Source organism: Dipodomys spectabilis, unplaced genomic scaffold (assembly GCF_019054845.1).
Source record: "Dipodomys spectabilis isolate Male_0828 unplaced genomic scaffold, ASM1905484v1 ptg000018l, whole genome shotgun sequence".
Classification (NCBI taxonomy): domain Eukaryota; kingdom Metazoa; phylum Chordata; class Mammalia; order Rodentia; family Heteromyidae; genus Dipodomys; species Dipodomys spectabilis.
The window spans coordinates 5,936,986-5,950,875 of record NW_024870695.1 but is presented as its reverse complement, the minus strand read 5'-3'; the positions used below and the strand labels follow the sequence as shown (position 1 = coordinate 5,950,875).

Here is a 13,890-nt window from a genome sequence, read left to right as displayed (position 1 = left end):
TGCTCAATGTCAGTGGGACGCCGGGCACTGGTGGCTCACACCTGTGATCCTAGCTACTCAGGAGGCTGAGCTCTGAGGATTGTAGTTCAAAGACAGCCTAGGCAGGAAAGTTTATGAGATGCTTAACTCCAATTAACCGCCAGAAAACCAAAAAAATGGCACTGTGGCTCAAAGTGGTAGGGTACTAGCCTTGAACAAAAGAGCTCAGGGGTAGTGCCCAGGCCTGGAGTTCAAACCCCATGACTAACAACAAGAAGTCTCATGGGCTTTCCTGCCTAGGCTGGCTTTGAACTGTAATCTCCAGGTCTCAGCCTCCTGAACAGTAAGATTATAGGTGTGAGCCCCCAATGCTGAGCCCATGAGCATCTTACCTCCAATTAATCACAGAAAGAGTGGGAAGTGGTGCTGTAGCTTAAGTGGCAGAGTACTAGCCTTGAGCAAAACGAGCTTAGGGGCAGTGCCCAGGCCCAGAGTTCAAGGTCCAGGACTGGCAAAAAATGAAGAAAAATAAATGGCAGTGGAAGCCAGGTATGGTTAGTGCACCCCTGGTGTCTCAGTTACTAGCAGCCTAGGAGTAAGAGACCAGCCTGGGCAACAGAACAAGACCCCATACCCCAAACAAACACACACCTTCTCTCTCAGTGGGGATTTTCCAAACCCTAAACGTGCTCCAAACCTCAAACACCCTCAGATGTCCTTAGGCACACAAGCCCTGCCCCACACTCCCCACAGCCCTTGTCCCTGAAGCAAAGAACACACAAGACTGAAGAGTTCAACCAGACAGACTCATCTGTGAGAAGAGAAGTAGGGGTGTGTTTCCAGTGCCCCAGGGATCAGTGGGGAATGCCTAGTGGTAAGTGTGGGTCCCTCCCAGCCCTAGAAGCAGCCCAGCACACAGGCCTAGGGGCTGTGGAAGCAGGCCCACAATTACCTCTCAGGGACCGTGTCTCTGCAGGGGGTGGCTTTCTCTGCACTTGCTTGGAAGCTTAAAAAGAAAAACCCACAGATAGCCCGGTTATAATCAGGTTTAATGGGGGTGGTCAGTGAGTTCATGCTGGCCCACCTAGCATAAGAGAGGGAGGCAGGGCACAGGCACAAGAGTCAGGAAGCAAGGCCAGCAGGGAAGATCTGCTCACCTGCAGGCAGCGCTAAGAGCAGATGAGAAGCCTCAGGAGTAAGGCAGGCTGCAGCCTCACACTGTCACAACAAAGTGTGAGTCATCTCCAACAGTGGTAAGGGAGATGCAGCAGCATCAAAAGCATAGCCAAATAATCAAAATGCCATTGATGCCACTCAGGTCACAAGTATATAACAAAACACCAGGTCCCCAGACACTAGGTGAGAACACACAACAAACACCCTTCATCAGCAGCAGTGTCTTGGCACCACCCTACACTCTTTGCACACTTGGCAAACACATGCAGCCGAAGAAGGCAGACTCTGGGCTTCAGTGGCTCACGCCTGTAATCCTAGCTACTCAGAAGGCTGAGCTCAGAGGATCACCATTGGAAGGCAGCCTGGGCAGGAAAGTCTGTGAGACATTTATCTCCAATTAATCACCCGAAAATCAGAATTGGTTCTGTGGTTCAAAGTGGTAGAGCCTTGAGCAAAATAGCTCAGGAGGAACAGTGCCCAGGCTCTGAGTTTAAGCCCTACACCGGCTACTACCACCACAACTACCATTACCACCATCAACCACAATAAAAAGGAAGAAGGCGGGCTCTGTGGCCATCTCAAGCCAGATAAGTGAGTCCTAAGTCAGGCCCCCAGCATGGCCTGCACTCAGACCCCAGCCCTCCTAGAGATCACCAGAGAGCGGATGATGCCAGTCACACCTGGGTTGTGTGGCATCTGACACTTCCACATCCCACCTGGCCCTAACGAGGCCTATGTTCCTCATAGCACTAAGCCTGACCAGACCTCCAACCCCTGCTGCATTTTACTCACAGGAGTCAGCTGATGAGCACACATGCCACTGCGGGGCCAAGACGCTTGATTTTGCCAGAAGTTTCCTAATATCCTCAGATCAGGCAGTGCCACGCACCCCATTGTGGCCCTGAAAACACCCCATGCTAGAGCTGCCTATTCAGAACCCTGGACTTAGGGCCTCCGAAGCTCCCGTTTACTAGTCATGCAACTGCACTTTCTAAGGCTTAAGATAAGCTGGGTAGAATCAGCCAAGCAAGTGCTCACTGATCAAAAAGAGAGGAATCTATGTCTACCACAGGAAGTTGCTAAAGGATTAAAAAAAAAATGAACATTTGAGTTCTTGGCAAACTGTGAAAGTGCTGGTCAGCTGCCATAGGTTATTGTCAGTAGCTTCCTGAGCTAAGGGCTAAACTTTCTGGAAACTTCCAGTGAAGACTCAAGACAACACCCTTACCAGTGCCAGGCGGAGTCTTTGGGGAGGGCGTGGTTTTGGCTGGAATCCTGGTAGCATTGGCTGCGCCTTTCTGGCCTGGAGTTGCTGCTCCCCGGGGGGTGGCGATCTTTGTTCCAGTTTTCCCATCGGCTCCCTGTAAATGGAATCAGGGTAAAGCAAATTTCACCTTGGGGAAGGTGACTGTCACTGAGGCGAGGCCAGCCCCATTTTCCCACCTTGACAGGAAGGGGGGAAGGCAGGAGGTGGCCTCGGCCTCCTGGATGCCTCTGTGAGTGGCAGCCCGAGGCCCCGCCCACACGCCCAGCACCCGGGTTCCCATTTCCTCCCAGAGAAATTGTGTGCGTTCATGGTCCGACAAAGCTTCTGGAGCCATGGTCAGAGTCATTATCCACTCCGTGTGACTGTGACCCTAGGAGACCTGTCCCTGAGGACTTCGCTTTCCCAACTCAAGTTATGGATGTTTCTCACTGATTGTGACTGTGCTTTCCAGAAGGCCTGGAGAGAGACACCATTTGTTGAACCTGACCAAGAATGCTAGACAGTGCTAGGTCTTTTATTGTCTTCCCATCAGCCTGGGGTGGGGGTGGGGGCATCTCAGGGGCCCCTGAGCTGGGCTTAGAACTCTTCGTGGTAAACAGGGGAAGGCTGGGAGCCAGTGCCAGCACAGGCATTGTCTGCTGGTTGGGGGCCTACAGATGACCACTAGACATAACATGAACTTCAGTAGATGGCTCAGGAGGGAGGGAGCTGGCAGGGCTGGAGGGGGTGCTATGCAATCATGCTAGGGTGAACTGGGGGTCATTTCTAGTTACCAAAGGAACCAGGCCGGGGAGCCCCTCTAGAGTAGAGACTTTCAAACTAGCATCCCCAGGTGTCTCCAGGGTGGAGAAAGAGGGGAGAAGGAAGAGAAGAGGAGCTCAGAGCCCCCGTCCCCCTCTCCCCTGGTCAATGAGAACCATCAGAATCTGCCTGGCACTTCCCTGTCAGCAGGTTCTCTGAAGGAAAAGCACATTTGAACACCACAGCAGGGTAGCCGGCTTCTGACAGGTCTTTCCTTACCTTGAGTTTCATCTCCTTTGATGCAGAACTGGCAGTTCGGGGTGTGACAGGAGAGGCGTGTTTAGGAGATGTGGCTGGCTCAGGGCACACGGCAGGGCTGGAGGGTTTGATCAAAGGGTCTGAGCTACCAGGAGTGGGGCGTTTGGGGCTAAGGCAGGGCCTATGGTTCAGGGTTTTAGCACAGGAAGGTGTGGATGTCTTAAACATAAACATAAATAAAATCAAAAGAAAAGTCAGCACATGGGGGAGGGAAACAAATTGAAAAAAATAAAAATAAAAAGACAGTGATTGAACATAAAGAGTGCAGGCCATGGTTTAAAGCAGCGATCTCCACAGCATGGGGGTGCTTTATCAGCCTTTCTGAACCTCAAGAAGGGGAAGCAACCATCTTCTCTCACCACGGGGTAACTGTCTGCAGTTAGACATGTGGCAGACATCACTAAACTTGCATACAACAGAAATTTTCAGAGAGGATGAAATGGGAGCAGTGGTTCTAGAATGTTCTTTCGCTCACCATTGCCTCTTGTGTCCCCTACGTTGGAGACCACTGGTTCAAAGATGCTTCATACTCAGTAAGTCCATGGAGATGACTGAGACTACAGTCGCAGGATGTTTCTCAAGACAGAACTTCACATGGTATGGGTCAGAGGTTCCCCACTTTCTGCTCAACTCCCCAAGGGACCACCAGTCTAGGCTGGCTCCCTCTACCATGCGACAGAGGCCTAACGGCTCAATGGGGATTGCCCTGGCCTCATCTCTTAGAGATCCGGACACTGATGAGGCTATTCATGCATGTAGGTGGGTGCACACGTGCGCGTGCACACGTCCCTAATCTTCATGTTATCTAGGGAATCCTAATCTGGCCAAAGTTAACTCTGGAACACATCCCACTCACGAAAACAGCCAGTGACACCCTATGTGAAGAATCTGCTCCTTTGAGTGAGGGCCCCTGACACCCACAGTTTGTCCTAACTGCTTGTGGGGGGGTCTCTTGATTGTGAAACATGGCCCAGTAAAGAAGGGCATAGGGCCAGACCTTAGGGAATAAAAGCTAAATGGCTGAGTCAGGGCTACAGAGCAGGAACCTGACCAGAAAGCTCCCTTGCTTTCTCTAGCATGTTTTTGCTCTGCTTTATTTTTGTTAGTCATAGAGCTTGAACTCAGGGCCTGGGCACTGTCCCTGAGCTCTGCTCAAGTGCTCTACCACTTCTGAGCCACATTAGTTAATTGGAGATCAGTCTTGCAGATTTTCCTGCCCAGGGGCTGACATCCTCAGATCTCAGCCTCCTGAGTAGCCATGTGCCACTGGGACTGGGCTCCAGTGTGTTTCTTTATCATCCTTGAATTCCCTGCTAAAGTGTCTGAAGCCCTCTGGGTGCCACCTTGGCAAAAGAGAAACCAAGGGAGAGATAGGCTGAGATCATGAGGCAGTGAGGAGAAAAGCCGGGTGTGTACTGACTACCTCTCCTTGGTTAGCTGAGCAAGGCTCCTCTCCCTGCCTGGTTAAGGCATGCAACAGATCTGACCCGAGGTCTCTGAGAGCAATTCCAGGATGCAGGCCTCGTGCCCATGTATGCAGAATGAATGCATAGACAAATGTGTGAATGAATGCATGGACACAGGAGCAAATGATAACACGGATGCATGCATGCATCCATGAAGTGGGTTTCCTGTCCCTCGTCCCAGTCCTAAATGTCATCATGACTAACAAGCATCTATATTGCTCCTACTTGAAAGCATCCCCTGGGATGGCAGGGCTCTTTTAGGTCTCGGAAGGATGCCCAGCTGCTTCCCTGGGCAGGGTCTGTGAGACTGGGGAGCCCTGATTTGCACTGGACAGGCACTTTAGGGAGTAGCCCTCAATCCAAGCTATCAAACTCCAGAGTCATCTTTGCATATGGAGACTCCTGGCAGGCTCTTGTACAGACTACAATCCAGATATGCTGGGCAGTGTTATGTGTGTATTTGTTTACACTGGGGGGGTTGAACCCAGAACTTTGCACACATTAGGCCATGTGTTCTTGAACTCAGGGATTGGGTGCTATTCCTGAGCTCTTTTGCTCAAGGTTAGTACTCTAACACTTTGAGCCACAGCTCCACTTCTGGTTTTTGAGTGGTTAATTGGAGATAAGAATCTTATGAGGACTTTTCTGCCCAGGCAGGCTTGGAACTGCAATCCTTAGATCTCAGCCTCCTGAGTAGCTAGGATTATAGGCATGAACTACCAGTGCCCAGCTCCAGCCCTTCCTTCCCTCCGTCCTTCCTTCCTTCCCTCCTTCCTTCCTTCTTTTTTTCTTTCCTTTCTTTCTTCTGAGACAAGATCTTGCCACTGCCTTTCCCAAACTGTCCTAGAGCTCAGGACCTCCCAAGTATCTGGGATAGATGTGTGCCAATTACATCTACTTTTACAATTAATTATTATTATTTGAAGTTCTAGGGATCAAACCCAGAGTCTGTATATGCTAGGAAAGTATGCCACCACTAAGGTACATTCTCAGCCTGTTCCAGGCTATTTTATTTTATTATTTTTGTTGGTCATGGGGCTTGAACTCTGGGCCTGGGTGCTGTCCCTCAGCTCTTCAGCTCAAGGCTAGCGCTCTACCACTTGAGCCACAGCGCCACTTCCAGTTTTCTGAGTGGTTTATTGGAGATAAGAGTCTCATGGACTTTCCTGCTGGGGCTGGCTTTGAACTGTGATCCTCAGATCTCAGCCTCCTGAGTAGCTTGGATTATAGTAGCTACTGGCGCCTGGAGGGCTCATTTTCTTTTAATTCATTTTCTTTTAATTTTTATCTTCATGCTGGTACTGAGACGTGAACTCAGGGTCTCACTCTTGCTCTCACTTGGCTTTTTCACTCAAGGCTGGCACTCTACCATTTGAACTACAGCTCTACTTCTGGTTATTTGGTGGTTAATTGGAAGTAAGAGTCTCTTGTTTAGGCTGGCTTCCAACAATGATTCCTAGATATCAACCTCCTGAGTAGCTAGGATTACAGCCAGTTGTGCCTGACTTTCCAGGCATCATTTATACCGGACATTTTATTTATTTATTTATTTATCAAGGTGATGTACAGAGGGGTTACAGTTACATAAGTAAGGTAATAAGTACATTTCTTGTCAAACTTGTTACTATTCCTTTAAAATAGGTCTGGGGCTGGGAAGGTGGCTCAGTGGTAGAGTGCTTGCCTTGCATGCATAAGGCCCTGGGTTCGATTCCTCAGCACCACATAAGCAAAAAGAAAAAAGCCGGAAGTGGTGCTGTGGCTCAAGTGGTAGAGCGCTAGCCTTGAGTTGAAGAGCTGAGGGACAGCGCCCAGGCCCAGAGTTCAGGACCCACGACTGGACCCCCCCCCCCCAAAAAAAAGGCCTAATCTGGGACTGTGGTGGAATTTTCCAGAAAAGACACCATTGTACAGTTTCAGGAGCATTTTCTCAGATAAAAAGTCACTAATGGATTTGGGCTGAGAGGGACAGGCAATACCCAGGATGTAGGCTGCTCCATTTGCATATATCATATCACCACTTTGACAAAACTGCCAGATGGGGGTCTACTATACTGACCCATGCTTGTCTACTCTGTGTTTAAGACGTGGATTGGGTAGAAACCTGATCCTCCAGTACTTCTTCAAACCCATGTCAGTGCCCCCAGAGAGCTCTACAACAACCAAGCTGCTTACCCTCACTAGACTTTGCCTGTGCTGTTCCCGTCCTTGGCATACATGTCCCTGCATGCCAGCCTCCTTCCAGCTCTCTTCCAAGGCCTTGCCTATAACCCCGCTTTTTGCTCGAGATCACTTCCTTGCTCAATGCTCTCTCAGCCCCCATATTTATTTATTTATTTATTTTTTTGTCAGTTGTGGGTCTTGAACTCTGGGCCTGGGCGCTGCCCTCAACTCTTCAGCTCAAGGCTAGCACTCTACCACTTGAGCCACTTCCGGTTTTCTGGTGGTTTATTGGAGGTAAGAGTTTCACGGACTTTCCTGTCCGGGCTGGTTTGAACCACGATCCTCAGATCTCAGCCTCCTGAGTAGCTAGGATTACATGTGTGAGCCACCGGTGCTAGGCCCCACATTTTTTTTTTTTTAATTTTCTATGTATCCTAAATATGTATGTGTTTTGCTGGGTCTGTAGTGGCAAGCAGAAAATGTGCAAGCCCAAAGTTACTGCAGAAAATTTCAAGCATGCCTTCATTTGAACTGTGTGAAGAAATGGCAATTAGGAGCAGGAATTCATCAACCAAGGGCCGCCCTTCCCTGGTGTTATTAGCAAAATTGATAAATGTTGCGGGTTTTTTTCTTCCTTTTTCTAAAAGCTTGCAGAAAAACACAATGGCTTGAAATGACAGCAGTATCCTGGTGACAAATGCTCTGCACATGCTCTGTATGAGCCTGTACTCATACCGAACTAGCGAACTTGGCCGGCATTTGCGCTTCAAGGTCTGATCCACTTACCTTTGCTTTCTTGTCATCATTTCCAGTGCCATCTTTGCTTTTACTGACCATGCGAGCTGATAGGAAAATACAAAACAAAACTGTGTGTTACAACACCGTGTGCACAGTTCTAGGAAGAGCCAATTGTACTTCAGGACTGGTGCCTGGCTTTCTTGGAAACCAAAGTGATTTTCTTCGCCTTCAAACTTGCTGGGTCTCACTTGGTTAGTATCACACAGCACACTGGAGCCATGGCTCAGAGCAACCCGGCAAGAGGGGGTGGCAGGCTGGTGAGGGGAGGGACATGCAGAAGGGCTGCAGTGGACACTGTTAGAGGCACCTGTTGACCCTGGGTTGTCATAGGCTATCTCCCTGTCTCTGCCAAGGTCAACCCCATCCCAGCAGAGCCAACCTTACTTGGAAGAGTATTTAAAGGTCCCAATGATATGACCTACCAGGTTCCCTTCCTGCTGGATCCCAAAACCAGAGTGGAAGACTTGTGTACATCTTTTTTTTTTTTTTTTTTGACTTGTGTACATCCTGCAGCCAGGCATGGCCTTGATTTCCTGTGAGGTTCCACTTAGGAGCCAGGGCCTGAATTCCTCGGGGAGCCACCCTGATTCTTCTGTTCCAGGCCTCCAGTTTGGAAGTGGTCCTAGTGTCCACTTCCCAGCCATCCTACTTTCAACCACCTCCCTCACAAGGTCACCTGCCACCAGAACAGGTAAGCTTGGCAGGGGAGTCATCATTCCTTTGTTGCTATCTGTGACCCACCCCCCCTCAAACTGCCCCTAGTAGTGGAGATCTTACCACTAGTCCCAGATGCTTTCAGATGAGCCCATCCAACCCTACCCTGACCCTGGGGTCAGGGTCTTGCCACCAAATAGGAGCCTTTATGGAGGTTAGTCCAGCTACTTCTCCAAGTCAGGTACAAATGAGTTACTGTCACACATCCATAGATGGCATCTGGGTGGAGCCAGCTGAACCACTCAGTCTCATGCTTACTCAGCCTTTCCCTCTTGCTGGTCATTGCTGACCAGGTGAACATGTGACTATAGACTGCTGCTGCTCTTGGTTTCAACATGCTATTCCACCTGCCTTAAGGCCATGCGGTCTCTCAGGGCTCTGGGCTGCAGCTGTAGATTGGATTTCTAAAGTGATCAGTGCTGCCTCTCAAGCCCAGAAGACTTCCAATGTGACTGTACAAAGAGTCGCTTGGCAGGGCTGCTTATATATGAGCTCTGCACTGCTCACACTGGGTCTGGAAACCTAAAGGAGCACCCAAGAATCTGCACTGCAATAGGAGTCCCCAAGTAGCTCCTACTGGCATGCTTTTTCCTTGGCCCAAATTAACGGTATTATGTGTGTCACCATAACAGTATCTGCTGAGCCAGCCTTTCCCATCAGAAGATGGGAAAGGGGACATAAAGAGGAAGCCCTCTTCCAGGAGAGGCTATCATTTGCAAATACAGCCAAGAAATTTATCCTGGACATCCTTCCTACATGGTCACAGTTCACATTTACACACTAAGGGTGCTGACAAGTCCTGCCTGCACCAGCAAAGCTGGGTTTAACTTCACTTGTTCTGTTTTCTCCACACTCACTGGGTCATGGAGCTCTTCCTTATCATCCTCCACTGGACACAGTATCGATGTCTGATGGGTCAGGATGGAAATAAAGTATCATTGGGGAAACACTGTAGTCATTTGTCCCCTGCCATTTTGGAATTTAAAACAGGACATGGAAATATAGATATCTCTATCTATCTATCTATCTATCTATCTATCTATCTATCTATCTATCTATCTATCTATCTATCTATCTACATGGATCTCACTTCTGAAATCCAGGCTACCTTGAAGTTGTGGTCCTCCTGCCTCAGTATCCTAAGTGTTTTTAATCTTTAAAAAATTTTCCCTAATACTAGGATTTGAAGTCAGGGCTCCACATTTGCTTGTTTACTTGGCTAGCGCTCTACCAGGTAAGATACATACACCTCCAGTTGCCCTTTGGGGTTGTAGTCTCATGGAGATTTTTTTTTTTGCCTAGGCTGGCTTCAAACCATGATCCTCCAGATCTCAGATTTTTGAGCCACTGGTATTCAGCTTAATCTTTTTTCTTTTGCTGGTCCTGGAGCTTGAACTCAGGGCCTGGGCACTGTTCCTGAGCTTCTTTGTGCTCAAGGCTAGCACTCCACTATTTGAGCCACAGTACCACTTCCAGCTTTTTCTGAGTAGTTTATTGGAGATTAAGAGCACTTTCCTGCTCCAGTTGGCTTTGAACTGTGATCCTTGATCTCAGCCTCCTGAATAGCTAAGATCACAGGAGTGAGTTACCGGCAGCCCAGCCTCATCTCCATCTTAAAAATTAAACACAACTTCTTTTATTTACCATGAATCAAATGTTCTGCATAAGTAGAATCTAAAATCGACTTGTCACCGTGAACTAAGGCGCATCCATTGTTGAGCTCTGTAAATAATTCTAAAACTTTGTGTTTTAAACTATCAATGCACCTGCCTGGAAGGTGGCTGTTTCCATGCTCCATGTGGCTGAGCTTTGACCCTGTGAGATGGCACAGTGACCTCCATCTCTGCCAGGGAGGAGGGTATACTAGACCAGGCAGCTGTTTTCTGCTCACTGTCTCATCCGCGAGCTGGTAGGGCTATGGGCTCCCCTTGGGTTCTTGGTTCTCTCCAAGGCTGTATGAGTTGTCTGCAGCAGAAGACAGGTTCCGGTGCCTTTCTGGCAGAAAAGCTCATGGCAATGCCTTCTCCAGGGCATCATGGGGCCATGGGAGGTGTGTGCCTAGACTCAGAACTGGGTCCCATCACTTACTACAGAGTATGACCTTAGGTGGATTTCGTTTGCCTCTCTGAGTCTTAGTTCTCTCATCTACAAAGGAGGGCTAACCTACTTGGAAATGTTGGGATGATTCTAGACTATATATAAGGCCTGTTATAGAAACTTGAAATGGTGGCAGCTGTTATCTTTTTTGTGGAGGGTGCCCACCAACATTGTGTGGGCTGGTGGACCACAGTGCCACATCAAGTGACCAGAGAACCACACAGGGCAGAAGCACAGGATTGGGGGGGGGGGGAGTGTCGGTGGTGACATGCAGAATGGCCAGCCGGCAAGCGTGAGAGGAGCAAGGGACTGGGGAGGGAGCGGTGGTGGCCCAGGTGTTCAGTTTAGTGCCTGTCCCTGAGCTTGGACTTGAAGGAGCTGAGGAGGGCCGGAAGCTCAGTGGCAGGGCCTGCAGCCTGAGTGGCACAGGAGGGTGCCGGGGGATGAGCAAGGGAGCTGGAAACACAGACCTTTGAGTTGAGGGACCCGGCTGACGGGTCTCCCTGGCAGGCTAGCTGTAGGCTGCTTCTTAGATGGTTCCAGAAGGCCAGCCCCTTTTGTGGCCTCTTCCATAGAGAGGCTCCGGGCCTCTTGCTCCTGTCCAGGGGCCCCCAGAAGTGTAGCCCCTTCCAAATCCGGGTGGGCCTGCGCCTGCTCCTTCTGCACGTTGGCTTTGATTTCCACGTGGAACGTGAACTCGGGGACTGCCTCAGGCCCTTCCGAGGTAGGCCCTGTGCAGGGCCCATCGGGTTGCAAGGCTGGGGTCTCTGTAGAAACTTTGGAGAGGAAATCAACAGGGAGTGGGATGGCACCCTGGGCTGGCCAGCTGAGGATGCCAGTAGCCTCACTGGAGACCACTGCGGGGGATGGCCCGGCAGGGGCAGGTGAGGTCTGGGAGGAAATGGAGTTGTGGGGTGATGACTCATCCACGTCACGGTCTTCATCCAGCTCTTCCTGGCCACCCTGCCTCTCTTTGCCCCAGACCCCCTTCAGAGCCAGCTCCTCCTGGTGTTCCAGCAGCTCAGAGCTTGGGTAGCTTCGCTCTGTGTCCTCAAGTCCCATCCTTGAAGGTGGGTATGTGGCCTTTCTGAGGCCTTGAGGCAGGAAGTGGGTGCCAGGCAGGTCCAATATGTGCTGGAAGCTCAGACCTGGGACCTCTGGATCGGATACCTGGCCTTCATGGCACTCTAGTTCCCTGAGCAGGTTTTCCTGGACCATCCCGACTCTCTCAGGCTCTATGTGGAGATATTCAGGGAAAGAGGGCTTCAAAACAGTCAGACCCTCCCTGGCTTGGTCTCCACGTTCTGGTCCCCACTCTTGGGGGGTTTGCTCAGGCCCTCCCGGTGGAGGAGGCACTGGATGGGCGGGATGCTGTTGAGGAAGGTGCGTGATCGCTGGGACAGGAGTCTCTGACTGCTGGTCACCCAGAGGTGGCACTGAGTTCTCAGAAACTTCACCGCCATGTCCAGGCTGGACTTGAACACTAAGCTCCTTGGCCAGGGGCCTCTCAGGTGCCTCCCTCTGCTGTCCTGGAACTCTCACTTCCTCTGGGTTTGAAGAGGCAGCAGTGGCAAAGATTAGCAATGGTGAAGTCATGGTCTGAATTTTTTTTGAGGGGAGGTGACATTGGGGTTTGAATTCAGGGCCTTTCACTTGCTAGCCAGGTGCTCTACCCCCTTGAACCATGCCACAGCCCTTTTGGTTTTAGTTATTTTTCAGGTAGGGTCTCAAGCTTTTGCCTGGACTAGCCTCAGACCACAATTCTCCTACCTCTGACTTCTACATAGATGGGATGACAAGCAGAGACAAACGTATGTGTTCAGCTTACTGGAACATTTGTGGTCTCATGAACTTTTTGCCCAGGGTGGCCTTAAATTGCAATCCTCCCAATCTCTACCCTCAGAGAAGTTGGGTTTATAGATGTGAGCCACTGAGCTCAACAGAAGCATGATTTTTGCTATGAAAAAAAAACACTCAAAGAGCATCGCAAGTCTCTTTAACAACCATAAGGGAGGCCCTGGCCCTGGGACCATCAAGTTGCTTTTGTTTGCTTGGAATGGAAGTTCTCCTGTCTATCTTGCTGGGTGACCTGAGATGAAAACTCCCCTCTCTGGGCCTCAGTTTTCTCATCTATCAAAGCAGGCTTGGGCCTAATGACTTTCCAGGTCCCTTTGGTGTGGGCATTTCCCCTCCACTTACTGCTTACCCACAGACCTTTTGCAGGGTGCCAACCCATCAGTATCTCTTGTGAGCCCATCAAGGGTCCCTGTCCCCTCCCTCTCTCTCTCTCTCTCTCTCTCTCTCTCTCTCTCTCTCATGGCTTCCCCTGCCGGAAGTCACAAACCAGTTGGCCTCAAGCTCATGTTCTGACAGACTAGGAAAAGCCCTAATTCATGATCACCAAAGATCAAGCTTTTATTAATAGGGCTCCCATAAGATTCCTATAATTGGAAGCACATTCACGTCTGTCCAGATCATCCATCAGAGCTAGCCTCTCACCTAAGCGGGGCCGGAGCATGGTGGCAGACAAGAGCTCCAGTGTCCTAGCTGGCCACCCAGCACATGGCCCCTCAACTCACTGGGTCAATGGAACACATTTTCTTTTTGGCTCACTTATGTCACATTTATGTGAATCTTTTATTTTTTTAAAAATAGAATCTTGCTGTGCTCTCAGAACAGAAAAGTTATGCTCTCTGGGTCTTTTAACAAGCAACCTCTCTTTTTTATAATCACACCTTCTTTGCTGTTGTTATTGTTGGTTGTGGGGCTTGAACTCAGGGCCTGGTCCCTGTCCCTGAGCTCTTTAACTCCAGGCAAGCTCTACCACTTTGAGCCACAGCTCTACTTCTTATTTCTAGTGGTAAATTGAAGGTAAGATTCTTAAGGACTCTTCTGCCCAGGCTGGCTTTGAACCAAGATCCTTAGATCTCAGCCTCCTGAGTAGCTAGGATTACAGGCATGAGCCACCAGCACTAATCTCAACTCTTTGAACATTCCACCTAGTCTTAATACACCACTAATTACCCACATAGATCTCTAGCTTTCCTCTGAGCAAACTAACTATCCCAAAGGATTTAGAGCCTTAGAAAAGAAAGATATCTGGACGGTGGGGGAAGATAGGGGAGAACATGTGTGCATTGATATAGGTGTGAGCACTGATGTGCGGGTAACTGT

The 13,890-nt window shown here is 49.7% G+C and overlaps 1 protein-coding gene across 8 annotated transcripts in view; it reads right to left on the bottom strand.

Moving 5' to 3' along the window:
- Mapt (microtubule associated protein tau) overlaps nt 1-13,890 on the bottom strand; it is a 98,263-nt gene that overhangs the window by 18,621 nt on the left and 65,752 nt on the right. For 6 of the 8 annotated variants that reach the window (XM_042674103.1, XM_042674105.1, XM_042674104.1 and 3 more), the window contains 2 exons: nt 7,894-7,949; nt 2,384-2,516 (listed from right to left, as the gene is read on the bottom strand). In XM_042674103.1, the coding sequence (XP_042530037.1) occupies nt 2,384-2,516; nt 7,894-7,949 (189 nt within the window). Of the gene's footprint in view, nt 1-2,383; nt 2,517-3,442; nt 3,641-7,893; nt 7,950-11,186; nt 11,952-13,890 lie in introns of all 8 variants that reach the window. The other 2 variants (XM_042674109.1, XM_042674102.1) reach the window with 2 other exon arrangements.